Genomic DNA, 19,552 nt, shown 5'->3' on the forward strand with positions numbered 1-19,552 from the left:
GCTCGGGACCCCATGGACTCTAGCCTGCCAGGCTCCTCTGTCCATGGGCTTTCCCAGGCAAGAACACTGGAGTGGGTTGCCATTTCCTTCTCCAGGGGATCCTTCCAAGCCAGGAATCAAGCCCAGGTCTCCTGTATTGTAGGCAGAGTCTTTAAGAATTGAGCTGCAAGGGGTGGCAGTGTTCTGGGTCTTTGTCTTCCTTCGAGCCAGTCATCTTGCTTTGCCCACAGCTCTCCCCAGGCTAATTTGTCTCAGGACCCTCCCCTGGGTGTGCACCCACCCCTCACAAGCTGGATCTCAAAGTGAAGGTTTATGGGAGGAGCAAGACCCATTATGGCCTGGCATTATTCCCTGACTCTTGACCCACAAGGAAACTTTCTGCACATGTGTAGTATTTCACATGTCCCAAAAAGGAGTAAAGATCCCTTAATTCTTTACTCAAAAACAGTTTTCCCCCCTTTTTTGATTGTTGCTGTGACTATTACCTTAACATGTTTACAAGAGACAAAGACGGCCTGTTTACCCTCTTTTTACCAATGCTGTAAAGAACAGTATTGCATAGGAACCTGGAATGTTAGGTCCAAGAATCGAGTGGTCAGCAAGGAGACAGCAAGAGTGAACATCAACTTATTAGGAATCAGTGAACGAAAATGGATGGGAATGGGCAAATTTAAATCAGATGACTATTGTATCTACTACTGTGGGCAAGAATATCTTATACTAAACGGAGTAGCCCTCATACTCAACAAAAGAGTCTGAAATGCAGTACTTGTGTGCAATCTCAAAAAAAAAAAAAAAAAAAGGCAGAATGATTTCAGTTCATTTCTAAGGCAAACAATTCAATATCACAGTAATCCAAGTCTATGCCTCAACCATTAATGCCAAAAAGGCTGATGTTGAATGGCTGAAGACCTATAGGACCTTCTAGAACTAACACCCAAAAAAGATGTCCTTTTCATCATAGGGGACTAGAATGCAAAAGTAGGAAGTCAGGAGACCCCTGGAATGACAGGTAAGTTTGTCCTTGGAGCACAACAAGAAGCAGGGAAAAGAATAACAGAATTTTGCCAAGAGAACAACACACTGGTCAAGCAAACACCCTCTTCCAAGAACACAAGAGATGACTCTAAACATGAACATCACCAGGCGGTCATACCAAAATCTAATTGATTATATTCTTTGCAGCTGAAGACAGAAAAGCTCTATAAAGTCAAAAAAAAAAAAAAAAAAAACAAGACCTGGAGATGACTGTGGCTCAGATCATGAACTCTTGATTTCAAAATTCAGGCTTAAATTGAAAATAGTAAAGAAAACCACAAGACCATTCAGGTATGACCTAAATCAAAAGCCTTATGATTAAACAGTGGAGGTGACAAATACATTCAAGGGATTAGATCCGGTAGCCTGAGAACGTGAAGAACTATGGATGGAAGTTCATAACACTGTACAGGAAGTGTTGACCAAAACCATCCCAAAGAAAAAGAAATGCAAGAAGGCAAAGTGGTGGTCTGAAGAGGCCTTACAAACAACTGAGAAAAGAAGAGAAGCAAAAGGCAAAGGAGAAAAGGAAAGATATACCCACTGAATGCAGAGTTTCAGAGGGGAGATAGGAAAGCCTTCTTAAGTGAACAGTGCAAAGAAATAGAGGGAAACAATAGAATGGGACAGGCTAGAGATCTCCTCAAGAAAACTGGAGAGATCAAGGGAATATTTAATGCCAAGACGGGCACAATAAAAGACAGAAGTTGTATGGACCTAAGAGAAGCACAAGAACTACACAGAAAAGGTCTTTGCTGTTGTTCAGTATCTCAGTCATGTCCAGCCCTTTGTGACACCATAAACTGCAGCACGCCAGGCTTCCCTGTCCTTCACTATCTCCTGGACTTTGCTCAGACTCATGTCCACTGAGTGAGTAAGGCCATCCAACCGTCTCATCCTCTGTCGCCCCCTTCTCCTCCTGCCCTCAGTCTTTCCCAGCATCGAGTCCGCTCTTCGCATCAGGTGACCAAAGTATTGGAGCTTCATCATCAGTCATTCCAATGAACATTCAGGGTTGACTTCCTTTAGGATTGATTGATTTGATCTCCTTGCTGGGCAAGGGACTCTTAAGAGTCTTCTCCAGCAACACAATTCAAAAGCATCCATTCTTCAGTGCTAAACCTTCTCTATGGTCCAACTTTCATATCTGTACATGACTACTGGGGAAAAAAGTCTTAATGACCCAGATAACCATGATGGTGTGATCACTCACCTAGAGCCAGACATCCTGGAGAATGAAGTCAAGCAGGCCTTAGGAAGCATCACTATGAACAAAGCTAGTGGAGTTCCAGCTGAGCTACTTCAAATCCTAAAAGATGGCGCCATTAAACTGCTGCACTCAATATGCCGGTAAATTTAGAAAACTCAACAGTGGTCACAGGCCTGGAAAAGGTCAGTTTTCATTCCAATTTCAAAGAAAGGCAATGTCAAAGAATGTTCAATCATACAGTTGCACTCATTTCACAACTAGTTAGGTTATACCTCAAATCCTTCAAGCCAGGCTTCAATAGTAGTGAACAGAGAACTTCCAGATGTACAATCTGGATTTAGAAAAGGCAGAGGAACCAGAGATCAAATTGCCAACATCCGTTGGATCATAGAAAAAGCAAGGGAATTCCAGAAAAACATATACTTCTGCTTCATTGACTACGCTAAAGCCTTTGACTCTGTGGATCACAGCAATCTTTGGAAAATTCTTAAGGAGATGGAAATACCAGACCTCCTTACCTGCCTCCTGAGAAACCTGAATGCAGGTCAAGAGACAACAGGTAGAACTAGACATGAAACAATAGACTGATTCAAAATTGGGAAAGGAGAACATCAAAGCTGTGTATTGTCACCCTGCTTATTTAACTTCTATGCAGAGTACATCATGCAAACTGCTGGGCCGGATGAAGCACGAGCTGGAATAAAGATAGCCAGGAGATATATCAACTACCTCAGATATGCAGGTGACACCACCCTTATGGCAGAAAATGAAGAGGAACTAAAGAGCCTCTTGATGAGGGTGATAGAGGAGAGTTAAAAAGCTGGCTTCAAATTCAACATTCAAAAAACAACAGTCACAGTATCCGGTCCCATCACTTCATGGCAAATAGATGGGGAAAAAATGGAAACCAAGGCAGATTTTGTTTTGTTTTCTTGGGCTCTGAAATCACTCTGGCCAGTGACTACAGTCATGAAATTAGAAGATGCTTCCTCTTTGGAAGAAAAGCTATGACAAACCTACTTATTGTTCAGTTGCTCAGTCGTGTCTGACTCTGTAACCCCATGGACTACAGCACACCAGACTCCCCTGTCCTTCACTGTCTCCAGGACTTTGCTCAAACTCATGTCCATTGAGTCCATGATGCCATTCAATCATCTCATCCTCTGTGGCCCCATCTCCTCCTGCCCTCAATCTTTCTCAGCATCACTGTCTTTTCCAATGAGTTAGCTCTTCACATCATTTGCCCAAAGTATTGGAGCTTCAGCATAAGTCCTTCCAATGAATATTTAAGGTTGGTTTCCTTTAGGATTGACTGGTTTGATCTCCTTGCTTCCAAGGGACTCTCAAGAGTTTTCTTCAGCACCATGGTTCAAAAGCATCAATTCTTGGGCACTCAGCCTTCTGTATGGCCCAACACTCACATCCATATATGACTACTGGAAAAACTACAGCTTTGATTAGACGGATCTTTGTTGGCAAGGTGGTGTCTCTGTTTTTTAATATGCTGTATGGGCTTGTCATAGCTTTTCTTCCAAGGAGCAAGCATCTTTCATTTTCATGGCTGCGGTCACCATTCACAGTGATTTTGGAGTCCAAGAAAATAAAGTCCGTCACTGTTCCTGTTTTTTCCACATATATTTGTCATGAAGTGATGAGGTCAGATGCCATGATCTTATTTTTTTAAATGTTGACTTTTAAGCCAGGTTTTTCACTGCTCTATGACCCTCATCAAGAGGCTCTGTAGTTCCTCTTCACATTCTGCCATTAGAGTGGTGCTGTCTACATATTTGAGGTTACTGGTATATCTCCTGGTGATCTGGATTCCAGCTTGAGCTTCATTCAGCCTGCCAGTTTGCCTGATGTACTCTGCATAGACATTAAATAAACAGGGTGACAATATACACTTTTGGTGTACTCTTTTCCCCATTTTGAAGCAGTTTGTTGTTCCATGTTTGGTCCTAACTGTTGCTTCTTGGCCAGGATGTGGGTTTCCTGAGAGGCAGGTAGGGTGGTCTGGTATTTCCATATTTTTCAGAATTTTCCAGTTTGTTGTGATCCACACAGTCAAAGGCTTTGGCATAGTCGATAAAGCAGAAGTAGATGGTTTTCTGGAACTCTCTTGCTTTTTCAATGATCCAATGAATGTTGGCAATTTGATCTCTGGTTTCTCTGCCTTTTCTAAATCCAGCTTGGACATCTGGAAGTTCTCAGTTCATGTATTGTTGAAGCCTGGCTTGGAGAATTTTGAGCATTATTTTACTAGCGTGTGAGATGAGTGCAATTGTGCGGTAGTTTGAGCATTCTTTGGCATTGCCTTTCTTTGGGATTGGAATGAAAACTGACCTTTTCCAGTGCTGTGGCCACTGCTGAGTTTTCCAAATTTGCTGGCATATTGAGTGCAGCACTTTCATAGCATCATCTTTTAGGACTTGAAATAGCAAAACTGGAATTCCATCACCTCCACTAGCTTTGTTCATAGTGATGCTTTCTAAGGCTCACTTGACTACCATTCCAGGATGTCTGGCTCTAGGTGAGTGATCACAACATCATGGTTATCTGAGTCATGAAGATCTTTTTTGTAGAGTTCTTCTGTGTATTCTTGCCACCTCTCCTTAATATCTTGTGCCTCTGTTAGGTCTATACCATTTCTGTCCTTTATTGAGCCCATCTTTGCATGAAATGTTCCCTTGGTATCTCTAATTTTCTTGAGAAGGTCTCTAGTCTTTCCCATTCTATTGTTTTCTTCTATTTCTTTGCACTGATCACCGAGGCAGGCTTTCTGAACTCTCCTTGCTATTCTTTGGAACTTGTCATTCAGCTGGGTGTATCTTTCCTTTTCTCCTTTGCATTTTCCTTCTCTTCTTTTCTCATCTCTTTGTAAGGCCTCCTCAGACAACCATTTTGCCTTTTTGCTTTTCTTTTTCTTGGGGATGGTCTTGATCCCTGCCTCCTATACAATGTCATGAACCTCTGTCCATAGTTCTTCAGGCACTCTGTCTATCAGATCTAATCCCCTGAATCTATTTGTCACTTCCACTGTATAATCATCGTAAAGAATTTCCTTTAGATCATACATGAACAGTCTAGTGGTTTTCCCTACTTTCGTCAATTTAAGTCTGAATTTTTCAATAAAGAGTTCATGATTGGAGCCACAGTCGGTTCCTGGTTTTGTTTCAGCTGACTGTATACAGCTTCTCCATCTTCGGCTCTAAAGAATATAATTAATCTAATTTCAGTATTGACCATCTGATGATGTCCATGTGTATACTTGTAACTTTTGTTTTTAGAAGAGGGTGCTTGCTATGACCAGTGCGTTCTCTTGGAAAAACTCTGTTAGCCTTTGCCCTGCTTCATTTTGTACTTCAAGGCCAACCTTTCCTGTTACTCCAGGTATCTCTTGACTTCCTATTTTGCATTCCAGTCTGCTATGATGAAAAGGACATATTTTTTTGGTGTTAGTTCTAGAGGATCCTATAGGTCTTCATAGTACCTACAACATCAGCTTCTTCAGCATTAGTGGTGGGGCATAGACTTGGATTCTGTGATATTGAATGGTTTGCCTTGGGAATGAACAGAGATCATTCTGTCATTTTTGAGCTTGCACCCAAGTACTGCACCTCAGAGTCTTTTGTTGACCATGAGGCCTGCTCCATTTCTTCTGAGGGATTCTTCCACACAGTAGTGGTTGTAACGTAATGAATTAGATTCACCCATTCTGGTCCGTTTTAGTTCACTAGTTTCTAAAATATTGTTGTCATTATTTCCATCTCCTGTTTGACCACTTCTAATTTACCTTGATTTATGGACCCAATATTTCAGATTCTATGCAGTATTGTTCTTTACAGCAGCAGACTTTACGCCCATCACCAGTCACATCCACAGCTGGGTGTTGTTTTTGCTTTGGCTCAGCCTCTTCATTCTTTCCGGAGCTATTTCTCTGCTCTTCTCCTGTAGCATATTGGGCACCTTCCAACCTGGGGAGTTCATCCTTCAGTGTCAAATCTTTTTGCCTTTTCATATCGTTCATGGGATTCTCAAGGAAATAATGCTGAAGTGGTTTGCCATTCCCTTCTCCAGTGGACCATGTTCTGTCAGAACTCTCCACCATGACCCATCCATCTTGGGTGGCCCTACATGGCATGGCTCATAGTTTCATTGAGTTAGACAAGGCAGTGATCCATGTGATCAGTTTGGCTCATTTTCTGTGATTGTGGTTTTTATTCTGTCTGCCGTCTGATGTATAAGGCTAAGAGGCTTGTGGAAGCTTCTTGATGGGAGGGACTGGCTGTGGGGGAATCTGGGTCTTGTTCTCATGGCCAGGACCATGCTCAGCAAACCTTTAATCCAATTTTCTGTTGATGGCTGGGGCTGTGTTCTCTCCCTGTATTTTGGTGTGAGGCCAAACTATGGTAGGGGTACTGGTTGTAATGGCAACCTCCTTCAAGAGGACTTTTGCCAGCACCCCCCGCGGCTCCCAGGACCTTGGTATTCAGTGCTCTTGACCCTGCAGCAGGCCGCTGTTGACCCATGCCTCTGCCAGAGTCTCCTGGACACTCCTGGACACTCAGAGGCAAGTCTGGCTCAGCCTCCTGAGGGGTCACCACTCCTTTCTCCTGGGTCCTGGTGCGCACAAGGTTTGGTCTGTGCCCTACAAGAGTCTGTTTCCCCAGTCCTGAGGGAGTTCTGTAGTCAAATCCCACTGGCTTCCATAATCCAATTCCCTGGGGGTTCTCAGTCCCTTTGCTGGATCCCAAGGTTGGGGAATCTGTTGTGGGCCCTAGAACTTTTGAAACAGTGCAAGAACTTCTTTGATATAATTCTTCTCCAGTTTGTGGGTCGGCTGCTCAGTGGTTTTATGGCGGGGCTAATGGTGACCTCCTCCAAGAGGATTTATGCCACATGCAGAGCCTCCCAGATCTGCTGCACAGTGCTGCCCCCGTTGCAGCCGCTGCTGATCCGTGCCTCTGCAGGAGACAGGCAAACATTCAACGGAAGGTCTGTCTCAGTCTCTCATGGGGTCTCTGGGACCTGCTGCACACAAGGTTTTGTATGAGCCCTCTGAGCATCTCTGGCAGGTATGGGATTTGATTTTAAACACAATTTTGCCCCTCCTACTGACTTTTGGGGGTTTTTCCTTTGCCCTTGGATGCAGAGTATCTTTTTTTGGTGGGCTCCAACATTCGCCTGTCAACAGTTGTTCAGCAACCAGTTGTAATTTTGAAGTTCTCACAGGAAAGGAGGAGCGCACATCCTTCTAGACTGTCATCTTGAGACCCAGGCCATAGGAGGCTAGTAAGACAGGTGGTCCAGAGACTTCCAATTCAGTTCAGTTCAGTTGCTCAGTCGTGTCTAACTCTTTTTGACCCCATGAATCGCAGCACGCCAGGCCTCCCTGTCCATCACCAACTCCCAGAGTTCACTCAAACTCACGTGCATCGAGTCGGTGATGCCATCCACCTATCTCATCCTCTGTCGTCCCCTTCTCCTTCTCCTCCTGCCCCCAATCCCTCCCAGCATCAGGGTCTTTTCCAATGAGTCAACTCTTCGCATGAGGTGGCCAAAGTACTGGAGTTTCAGCTTCAACATCATTCCCTCCAAAGAAATCCCAGGGCTGATCTCCTTCAGAATGGACTGGTTGGATCTCCTTGCAGTCCAAGGGACTCTCAAGAGTCTTCTCCAACACCACAGTTCAAAAGCATCAATTCTTCGGCGCTCAGCCTTCTTCACAGTCCAACTCTCACATCCATACATGACCACTGGAAAAACCATAGCCTTGACTAGACGACCTTTGTTGGCAAAGTAATGTCTCTGCTTTTTAATATGCTGTCTAGGTTGGTCATAACTTTCCTTCCAAGGAGTAAACTTCTTTTAATTTCATGACTGCAATCACCATCTGCAGTGATTTTGGAGCCCAAAAAATAAAGTCTGACACTGTTTCCATTGTTTCCCCATCTATTTGCCACAAAGTGATGGAACCAGATGCCATGATCTTCGTTTTCTGAATATTGAGCTTTAAGCCAACTTTTTCACTCTCCTCTTTCACTTTCATCAAGAGGCTTTTTAGTTCCTCTTCACTTTCTGCCATAAGGGTGGTGTCATCTGCATATCTGAGGTTATTGATATTTCTCCCAGCAATCTTGATTCCAGCTTGTGCTTCTTCCAGCCCAGCATTTCTCATGATGTACTCTGCATAGAAGTTAAGTAAGCAGGGTGACAATATACAGCCTTGATGTACTCCTTTTCCTACTTGGAACCAGTCTGTTTTTCCATGTCCAGTTCTAACTGTTGCTTCCTGCCCTGAATATAGGTTTCTCAAGAGGCAGGTAATGTGGTCTGGTATTTCCATCTCTTTCAGAATTTTCCACAGTCTATTGTGATCCACACAGTCAAAGGCTTTGGCATAGTCAATAAAGCCAAAATAGATGTTTTTTCTGGAACTCTCTTGCTTTTTCAATGATCCAGCAGATGTTGGCAATTTGATCTCTGGTTTCTCTGCCTTTTCTAAAACCAGCTTGAACATCTAGAAGTTCACGGTTCACATATAGTTACTGTTAATAAGGTCCAGTCCAGTAACAATACATTGAGTGGCCTATCAGTGAAATATTTTCCAGAACCAGGAATGAGCATTCCTAGCACAGTGGGATGAAATGGCCATGAAATGCCCCCCAAACCTTGGTCAAATTCATGACCATGAAGGGACCCTGCCAACTGGAAACTGGCACTTGCCAACTATCTCTACAGGATTAATTCATGAACCACTATAGCTGCTGACCTTAAATACCCTCTGAAACGAGTTCAGGTGTCTATGAACCCATGCCAACGTGAAGAAGCTACAGGAGACAGAACTTCACCCTTCATCTTCCAAATAAACATTTCTTGGGGTTCTCATCTCTCAGAGGGATTTGAGGTAGTAGAAAGAAGAGCACCAAGGCTGAGCAGGTGGAGTTTGCCAAGCACAGTAAGTGATTCCCTGACACTCCAAAGACAAAGCTAGTGGCAGGAGCTGAGCTCAGCTGGGATAGAGACAAGAGGACCCCATCTATCAGACAGGGAAGCCTCCCCAACTGTATTTGTGCAGTAAGACTCCTTGAGGGTCATAAAGGGAGGGCGCCACCCCATAATAAATGTTATCAAACCTCCTGTTACCCATGCACTGAAATCTTTCTTGGTAAAAAGATCCACACGCATAAGGGCAGGGCCCAAGGACAGGTCAAATGTGGGGAAAGAGGTGAGATAATCAGCCAGAAGAGAACAAAACCCAGAAGAACTGCCCTATAGACATGAGTCAACACACACGAGTCAACACAGACATGAGTCAACATACACGTGATTCAACACACATGTGTGTATACATACACGAGTCAACATACATGTGAGTTTACATACACATGAGTCTACATACACAGGAGTCAACATGCACATGAGTTAGCAACCTCTTCACTGCACTCCTCCCCGTTAGGGAGGATGCCCACACCCTTTCTTTCCAGGCTGGTATCTCTGCCTTGCTCTGTCTTGAATAAATAAACCTCTTCTCTGTGTGCTTTCCACATGTTGTGCTGTGTCTTTAATCATAAACTTCACACCTGTATTTACAGTGTTTGCCTCCTTGGAACATTCGTGTTTTCAAATGAGGCAAGAGCCAGGCGATCCTTCCTTCTAGTCTCCAGCCTCTGGTGCTCTAGCTGCTAGGACTCCGGGATTTCATCCAGGCTATGCAGGTCCAATCGGAGAAGGCAATGGCACGCCACTCCAGTACTCTTGCCTGGAAAGTCCCATGGACGGAGGAGCCTGGAAGGCCGCAGTCCATGGGGTCGCTAAGAGTCGGACACGACTGAGTGACTTCACTTTCACTTTTCATTTTCATGCATTGAAGAAGGAAATGGTTACCCACTCCAGTGTTCTTGCCTGGAGAATCCCAGGGATGGGGGAGCCTGGTGGGCTACCGTCTCTGGGGTCGCACAGAGTCAGACACGACTGAAGCGACTTAGCAGCAGCATGCAGGTCCAATACAAGGGCAGGGAACTAAACTCCTGCTTCAGGACTGCTCCCTGTTGTCTCTCTAAGGAAAAGACCTCCACCCACATCACTTCTGGGGTGCGGCTATAGTGTCTCCCAATCCCAGGCCTACTGCTCTATCTATGGGACAGCCAGAGTGCACATGGGGTCTAGGGTGCCCTACAGCATTTCAAGACACTAGAAGCAGGGGGCCCCTGTCATCCACACATGGGGAGGTCACTGTGCCCCAACCAGCCGTGGAGGGGCTGCACCATGTCTCTCAGCTGGACCGTCACTTTGGGCCCCAGTGACCACCATAACTGCCAACGGCAACAGCTATGGCCAGGAGAACAGCTGCCCTCTGACCGTAGATGCTGTTCCGGCCTCTGTCAGATATCAGGGCCATAGAAGAAGGCAGGGGGAGGAGGTGGGAAGAGTCAGGACCCAGACGAAACAGTGGTCTAGAGGGAAGCCCATCCGGGCTGGAGGACCAGACACGGCCCGAGGCTGGGCCGCACACTGGGAATGACACACTCTCCAGGGTTGCAGAGGAACCCACCAGGGCTGGGAGGCCCAGAGGGCACAAGCAAGGGGCCCAGACCCTGGGCTGTGGTGGTTCAACCAGGCATAATCCCAGCGGAAGGTGGAAAGCCGTGACGGCTGGGGTTCCCACTCCTCCCTTGGGTCCCAGGGCACTGCTCAAACCACCCCACTCACCCACAAGACGCAACTCAGCTGCATCTGGACTCCCCCAGGCCTTCTGAGGCAGAAACCACCCAGAAGAAAAGGGAACTTCAGGAAGCAAGTTGTGCCACCAGGTTTCAATCCACTTCTTAGTGTTTGGAGACTTGTGGGCAGGGAGTTCACACATCAGGGGACTGGTGACCAAGTGCTAGGGAGCAGGGCTGCAGACACAGCGCACAGATCCCAGGAGCCACATGTGTCTGGGGCCAGAGCAGGGAAGGGGCCCAGAGCCCTAAGCTGCAGGGGAGCCCCCTCCACAGCCCCCACTATGGGTGAGTGGGGACCCCGAGGATGAGCACACAGGGACAGGAATGAGAGCCCTGGAGGGAGACAGGCCTCAGGATCCCCAGAGAGGCTGGAGCAGCCAAGCGGGCCGGGGGAGGCAGCTGCCCCCGGTCACGGTGCCGGACGAGAGTGGGGACAGAACCCGGGAAGGGCGCACAGCACCGAGAGTGCTGCTGCCCGGGGCTGGGGAGCTCGGGGGGCTGTGGGCCGTCGAGGAGCAGGACAGGCTGGAGACGGGAGGGGAGGGCTGTGCATGACCAGGGGCTCTGGAGGCCCGGGCTGGGCAGGCATGAGGACCAGCCAGGACAGAAGGAGGGTCTGATGTGAGGAGCAGGGAAGGGAGAGGACCCCAGGGCAGTGACGGCTCCTGGACAGGCCGGTGGAGCCGGCACAGGTCTCAGGGCAGGGCCACGTGCAGGGACTGTGGGTCCCGACTGGGCTGGAGCCGAGTGCAGAGGCAGAGCCGAGGGGCAGGGCTGCAGGGCCGGACAGGCTCCATGTCCACAGCGGGCAGCACAGGGCTGAGCCCGCAGCTCCCCAGAACGCAGGGGACTGACCAGAGCCCAGGGCCTGAGGACCAGCAGTGGGAGCTGGAGAGAGGGCAGGTGACCCGAAAAGTGGAGGCAGCAAGGAGCCACAGGAGGGCATGGGTGGAGGGACAGAGAAGAGTGGAGAGAAAGGGCCAGGACCTCCGCCAGGAGGGGCCCGGGTGGACAGAGCTCCTCCAGGGGAGAGCAGCCCGTAGGCCACGTGGACACCTGGCAAGTCCAGGGACGAGAGCTGAGCCTAGGAAATAAAGGGGTGAGGAGTGGAGCTGGGCAGGGGTGAGGGTTCCTGGAGGGGCCAGAGAGGCAGGGGAGCCTGAGGTGGCAGCCCAAGGGACAGGGTGCAGCGAGGCTGCAGGTGAGCAGGGGCTGGGAGGGCAGGGGGGCCCCTGGAGATATGGGGAAGCAGGTACAGCTTGTTGGTGAGCAGGGGGCTGGGAGGACAGGGGGAGCCCTTGGTGCTTTGGGGGAACAGGTGCAGGTCATGAGGGTGAGCAGGGGCTGGGAGGACAGGGAGTGTCCCTGGTGTTTGGGGTAGAAGGCACAGCTTATGGGTGAGCAGGGCCTGGGAGGACAGGGGGAGCCCCTGTTGCTTTGGGGGAGCAGGTACAGCTTGTGAGGGTGAGCTGGGTCTGGGAAGACAGGGGGAGCCCCTGGTGTTTGGGAGAGCAGGTACAGCCTGTTCGGGTGAGCAGGGGCTGGGAGGACAAGGGGTGTCCCTGGTGTTTGGGGGAGCAGGTACAGCTTGAGAGGGTTAGCAGGGGGCTGGGAGGGCAGGGGGTACCTCAAGAGCTTTAGGGGAGCAGGTACAGGTTATGAGGGTGAGCAGGGGCTGGGAGGACAGTGGGAGCCCCTGGTGTTTGGGGGAGCAGGTACAGCCTGTTCGGGTGAGCAGGGGCTGGGAGGACAAGGGGTGTCCCTGGTGTTTGGGGGAGCAGGTACAGCTTGAGAGGGTTAGCAGGGGGCTGGGAGGGCAGGGGGTACCTCAAGAGCTTTAGGGGAGCAGGTACAGGTTATGAGGGTGAGCAGGGGCTGGGAGGACAAGGGGTGTCCCTGGTGTTTGGGGGAGCAGGTACAGCTTGAGAGGGTTAGCAGGGGGCTGGGAGGGCAGGGGGTACCTCAAGAGCTTTAGGGGAGCAGGTACAGGTTATGAGGGTGAGCAGGGGCTGGGAGGACAGTGGGAGCCCCTGGTGTTTGGGAGAGCAGGTACAGCCTGTGAGGGTGAGCAGGGGCTGGGAGGACAGGGGGTGTCCATGGTGTTTGGGGGAGCAGGTACAGCCTGTGAGGGTGAGCAGGGGCTGGGAGGACAGGGGGAGCTCTGGTGAGTTGGGGGAGCAAGTACAGCCTGTTTGGGTGAGCAGGGGCTGGGAGGACAAGGGGTGTCCCTGGTGTTTGGGGGAGCAGGTACAGCTTGAGAGGGTTAGCAGGGGCCTGGGAGGGCAGCGGGTACCTCAAGAGCTTTAGGGGAGCAGGTACAGGTTATGAGGGTGAGCAGGGGCTGGGAGGACAGTGGGAGCCCCTGGTGTTTGGGGGAGCAGGTACAGCCTGTGAGGGTGAGCAGGGGCTGGGAGGACAGGGGGTGTCCGTGGTATTTGGGGAAGCAGGTACAGCCTGTGAGGGTGAGCAGGGGCTGGGAGGACAGGGGGAGCCCTGGTGAGTTGGGGGAGCAGGTACAGCTTATGGGTGAGCAGGCTTTGGAAGACTTGGTGTGCCCCTGGTGTTTGGGGGAGCAGGTACAGCTTGTTAGGGTGAGCAGGGGGCTGGGAGGGCAAGGGGTACCTCAAGAGCTTTAGGGGAGCACATAGAGCTCTGAGGGTGAGCAGGGGGCTGAAAGGACAAGGGGCAACCCCAAAGTTTTGGGGGAGCAGGTATGGCTTGTGAGGGTGAAAGCTGCAGGGAGGGCAGGGGACTCTCTGGGGTGTCTCAGGGGACAAGGTGGAGATTGCACAGGTGAACCGGGCTCTGGGAACGAGCAGCTGGCCAGCTAGTGCTGAGGTCGGAGGCAGAGGGTCTGAGCTAAAGGGCGCCCTTTTGGTGGAGGGTCGGGGACAGCAAGGCCACGTGCAGAGGAAAATGAAGGATGCTCTGGCCTGAAGTGGAAGGCCTTCCCGATGAGAGCAGGCGGCCTCCATTCATAGGCCCGGGGTTCCCATCGTGTTGCAGCCATCTCTGGGGACTCAGGATGGATGGGGGTCGGCCAAGGCAAGGGGCAGCTGCCAGGACAGAGGACAAGGCTGGAGTACATGAGGCTGTTCCTCGAGGTCTCAGACGGGCAGGGCCCGGGGGGCTGACCAGGCTCTTCCTCGAGGTCTCAGATGAGGCTGCAGGCCCACGGAGCTGAGCAGGGTCTGGGGAAAGCCCGGATAGACGAGCTGCGGCCCGTGGAGCCGCCCGGTGCTGGAGGTGCAGGCAGGGCCCAAGCAAGGCCCCCACGGTGCTGAGTGCAGGGTGCGCCCAGGAAGGTCAGGGCCTAGACGGTCTGGTGAGGAGGAGCCGGGCGGCCAGGAGCGTGGAGCAGGGGCCGAGGGCCAATCAGGGGAACCAGGTGAGGGACGGGGCCAGAGACACACCTTTGGGAGCCTGGTTGAACCAGGGTTGGGAGGGGACAATCAAGGAGGAGACCTCAGGGACAGGGTCCAGGACCGGGGCAGGATGTGAGCCCAGAGCACCTGTGCGCAGAGCTGGCCCGGAAGTCACGGGCCTGCAGGGCTGAGGCCAGGCCGGACGGGGGCCGGGGGCAGAGCAGGGCGAGGGGGACAGGCTCCTCCAGGCTGAGGGAACAGGGGCCAAAGGAAGGGCCAGGCGCCCACAGGAGGGAAGGGGCCCTGGGCTCTGATCCAGGAGGCCACACTCACCGACCCAAGCTGTGTCCAGACACCCCAACTGCAGTACAGAGAGCCAGGTGGCCACCATGCCGGCCGGTCATCAGACCCTGGAAGCAGGTGGTGGCTGGGCTCGGAGGTGCCCCAGGCCTGGGCTCCTGAGGTCCTGCTGGACCCAGCATTCACCCAGCCTTCTCTCTCACAGCCTCCACCACAGCCCCGAAAGTCTACCCTCTGAGTTCTTGCTGCGGGGACAAGTCCAGCTCCAGGGTGACCCTGGGCTGCCTGGTCTCCAGCTACATGCCCGAGCCAGTGACCGTGACCTGGAACTCGGGTGCCCTGAAGAGCGGCGTGCACACCTTCCCGGCTGTCCTTCAGTCCTCCGGGCTCTACTCTCTCAGCAGCATGGTGACCGTGCCCGCCAGCACCTCAGGACAGACCTTCACCTGCAACGTAGCCCACCCGGCCAGCAGCACCAAGGTGGACAAGGCTGTTGGTGAGAAGATGGTCCCCGGGGAGGGTGTCCACTCCAGGAGACCAGGGTCAGCCCCACTGCCTGCAGGGGCCCCACCCCCAGGGGTGCTGTGAACCAGGCCCAGTGTGTCAGGGGAGGCCCTGTCTGTCTCTCTCCTGACAGTCTCACAGGCTTGGGGAGGGGGTTGTCTGGAGTTTCCGCCAGGTCCAGGGTGGCCACAGGTGGGTCGACGTCCACACGCCTGGACCCACAGAGACGGGCCCTGGGCTCAGACCTGCTAAAACCCATCCCTGCCCTAATCCCAGCCCATGGCTTCCTGCCCCTGGTAACCCCCAGTCTGCTCTCTCTGCAGGGGTCTCCAGTGACTGCTCCAAGCCTCCTAACCAGCGTTGTAAGTCGGGAAACCTTTTCTCCATCCAGCAGATGTGAACAGCACCAGGAGGACTCAGGGTGTGCGGGTGGAGGGGGATGGCTGCCTTAGATGAGTGAGACCCCGATACTAATCTCCTGCCATGTCTCTGCCATCAGGCGTGAGGGAACCATCTGTCTTCATCTTCCCACCAAAACCCAAAGACACCCTGATGATCACAGGAACGCCCGAGGTCACGTGTGTGGTGGTGAACGTGGGCCACGATAACCCCGAGGTGCAGTTCTCCTGGTTCGTGGACGACGTGGAGGTGCACACAGCCAGGTCGAAGCCAAGAGAGGAGCAGTTCAACAGCACGTACCGCGTGGTCAGCGCCCTGCCCATCCAGCACCAGGACTGGACTGGAGGAAAGGAGTTCAAGTGCAAGGTCAACAACAAAGGCCTCTCGGCCCCCATCGTGAGGATCATCTCCAGGAGCAAAGGTGGGCCAGGTGGACGGGACCGGGAGGGCCCCGTGGGCCAATCAGAGTGACCGCTGGACGGGACCGGGAGGGTCCCGTGGGCCAATCAGAGTGACCGCTGGGCGGGACCGGGAGGGTCCCGTGGGCCAATCAGAGTGACCACTGGACGGGACCGGGAGGGCCCCGTGGGCCAATCAGAGTGACCGCTGTGCTAACAGCCTTCCTGTCCCCACAGGGCCGGCCCGGGAGCCGCAGGTGTATGTCCTGGCCCCACCCAAGGAAGAGCTCAGCAAAAGCACGGTCAGCGTCACCTGCATGGTCACCGGCTTCTACCCAGAAGATGTAGCCGTGGAGTGGCAGAGAGACCGGCAGACTGAGTCGGAGGACAAGTACCGCACGACCCCGCCCCAGCTGGACACCGACCGCTCCTACTTCCTGTACAGCAAGCTCAGGGTGGACAGGAACAGCTGGCAGGAAGGAGACACCTACACGTGTGTGGTGATGCACGAGGCCCTGCACAATCACTACACGCAGAAGTCCACCTCTAAGTCTGCGGGTAAATGAGCCTCACGTCCCTGCACCGGCAAGCCCTCACCCAGCCCACCCTCCCCGGGCTCCAGGTCCAGCCAGGACGCCCTAGCCCCTCCCTGTGTGCATTCCTCCTGGGCCGCCGTGAATAAAGCACCCAGGCCGCCCTGGGACCCTGCAACGCTGTGCTGGTTCTTTCCGAGGCAGAGCCCTGGTGGCCGCCAGGCCTGCGGGGGTGGGCTGAGCCGACTCTGGGCCACTTTGTTCAGCATCTGTGGGGGAGCTGACCCCACCCCGGGCCAGACACACAGTGAGTGGGTCCAGCAGGCCACCTGGGCGCTGCCCGAGGCCACAGAGGGGCTTGGCCAGAGGCACACCTCCACGGCCCCCTCCAGCCACCACCTGTAGGGCCACACTCTGGACAGGAACCGGGGAAGCCCCCGAGACCCTCAGGGATTGAGGCCCAATGCTTCCCGCCTCTGCTCCAGCCCACGCTGTGGGGCAGGGCCACATCCTTGTCCCCAGGCCCCTGTCCCTGGGTGTCCAGAGTCCTTGTGTCCACTCTGGGCCTGCCTGGAGCCACGCGTGGCCGGGGGGTGGCCCTGCTTCACCCTCAGGCTCCCAAGGTCAGGCCTCGCCCTCCCTCGGCCAGGAGGCTCTGCCCGGCTCTCCCTGCCCGGGGCCAAGCCTGTGCACCCGTGGGGAGGTCATCCCTGTGCCTGAAAGGGGTCCAGGCCGGGAGCCCTGAATGTCCAGGGCAGGGACCTAGCTGCTCCCTGCGGACACGGAGCCCAGAGCCACAGACAACAAGCCCCAGCCCCGCACGCACACGAGACAGCCCACACCAAGCCTCCTCCACACGGACTCAGGTGTCCACCCTCACATGAGCACACTTCACCCCCGGACACACCCACATGCCTGCACACACTCAGGTCTCGCACTCGGGGACCCATGGGGTGACCCCACAGGCCCAGACCAGAGCTGGGTCTTCTGAGCCCTCCCTGTGGACACCAGCTGGGCCCCACCCTCCAGCGCCCATGGGCTGCTCAGTGGCCCTTTCCCACACTGAGCACACTGACCAGGTCAGACATCTGTCCCTCGCCTCCCCTGGGGCACCCACGCCCCTCCCTAGCAGGCTTAGATCCCCACTCAGCCCCTCGTCCCGACACCCTCACCCCTCGGGCACAGCACCCCTCAGGCCCGGTGCTGTCAGCCCTCCCTCCCCGGGGGCAGGGCCCAGGAACGTGTGCTCTCCTGACCCTCCTGGCTCCAGGCCTGGCCCCTAGGGCAGAGGAGGCCCGGAACTGAGCTTCTGTCCTGCGGGGAGGTGGGGTCAGGGCCCCAGCTCAGGGCACAGCTCAGGATGGGAGCAGGACACCACAGGCCAGGCCCAGGCAGTGGCCAGGGCTGGAGGGGTTGGGGCTGGGGCTGGGCCCCAGAGACTGACCTCAGGTGACCCCTGCCTGGCCCATGGGGAGATCATGCCACCTTCCCCCCACCCAGAGGGAGCCCTGCCCTACCCCAGTGACCCTGCCCAGCCCCCCGTGGGCAGACACAGCACTGACCACCCCTCCCTGTGCAGACCTGCTGCTGGAGGAGGAGATCTGTGCGGACGCCCAGGACGGGGAGCTGGACGGGCTCTGGACGACTATCTCCATCTTCATCACACTCTTCCTGCTCAGCGTCTGCTACAGCGCCACCGTGACCCTCTTCAAGGTGGGAGGCCACCCTGCTGGCCCTCGGGCCCCCTCTGTCCCCAGGATCCCCTCAGAGCCCCTCATCAACCATTGACTGTCCCTCACTGTCCACTCGCTGTCCACTCCCTGTCCCTGGGAGCAGCCCGGTGAGATTCAGGCTGCACTCACCCCACTCTCCCCGGCAGGTGAAGTGGATCCTCTCATCCGTGGTGGAGCTGAAGCAGTCGATCACTCCCAACTACAGAAACATGATCGGACAGGGCGCCTAGAGCTCCTGTGGGCCACACCCGGACCACCTCAGACCCGACTGGACCACACCTGTCCACTCGTGACTCTCAGCCTGGGCCAGGTCTGTCCCATTGCCTTATGAACTCACTAATCCTTGAGCTCACGCCCTTCTTGGCCCGTACCTCAGAACTCTGGCATTGTGGCCACCACTGTCTGCCCCAGCCCCCGTCAAAGACCCAAGTGGACAGCAGGTGATTCCCCAACCTGAGCTGATGGACGCCAAGGGCCTCCGCACAGCCTGCAAGACACCACTGCAGCCACATGCCCTACCAAGAATGCACGGGTCCAGGGCTGTCTGCAAAGGGCACCCGCATCTTGTCCAGGCTGGGATCCAGACCCAAGATCCCTGGAGGAGGCCCCTGTTTCAGATCCTTGGGAATAGCTGTCCTGCTGTCCAAGTTCCTGGGAGGACCACTAACAGTTACTCAGGCCACCTCCACCGAGGACGCTGCTGTGAGCAGGCCTGGGCCCACGGCTGCTGCAGGAGCCCTGGTGGAGGAAGGGGTGACGTCCAGCCAGACAGACCGCCTGGACACGAGCTTGGTGATCGGTTCCCAGAGGACAGAGCTGGAGAGGCTCCCAGAATACAGAATGGCAGGGCAGCCAGTCCATCCGGCGGCCAACAGCCTGACACGTCCCGCAGGAGCTTGGCCTGCACTGAGGGCAGGGGTGAGAGGCGAGACCAGAGACCCACAGAGGCCCAGCCCCAGGCCCCGGGGCCCCACCTCACCTCACAGTACAGACTCTCCCGTGGTTGCAGAAATGTGCATGGGCGTCTCTGGATGGGAGGCGCTGCCCCTAAGACTGGAAGGAAGGACCACAGTCTCAGAGCTTGGGAAGCTTCTTCTGCCTAATGTGGGGGCCTGTTCTTTCTCTTTGCTGTCTCTTTATCTCTTTAATGACAATAAAGCATCTTTACTTCACCTAGCTCACTGGCCAGTCTCCGTATGTTGACACACCTTCTCCCTTTGAGGAGTCCACAGCCTGGCTGCCCCACCCCCACTGGCCCCTGGGCTTCCTGCCCCCACTCACCTGCACTTAGGGTCCCTGGTCCCATCCCTACCTGACCCATGGGTGCCTGACTCCCACCTGCTACC

The 19,552-nt window shown here is 53.7% G+C and overlaps 1 gene segment (V, D, J or C); it reads left to right on the forward strand.

Annotated features, from left to right (window-relative positions):
- The first annotated feature begins 14,728 nt into the window (after window positions 1–14,728).
- On the forward strand, window positions 14,729–19,382 carry LOC147348827 (immunoglobulin heavy constant gamma 2-like). The segment is given in 7 exon segments: window positions 14,729–14,759; window positions 14,845–15,135; window positions 15,467–15,505; window positions 15,643–15,963; window positions 16,178–16,498; window positions 18,053–18,186; window positions 18,353–19,382. Coding segments are annotated over 7 exon segments (1,221 nt in total).
- The last annotated feature ends 170 nt before the right edge of the window (window positions 19,383–19,552 follow it).

This window comes from Bos grunniens, chromosome 21, assembly GCF_055505025.1.
Source record: "Bos grunniens cultivar Pamir isolate PY7600 chromosome 21, Bosgru_T2T1.0, whole genome shotgun sequence".
NCBI lineage: Eukaryota > Metazoa > Chordata > Mammalia > Artiodactyla > Bovidae > Bos > Bos grunniens.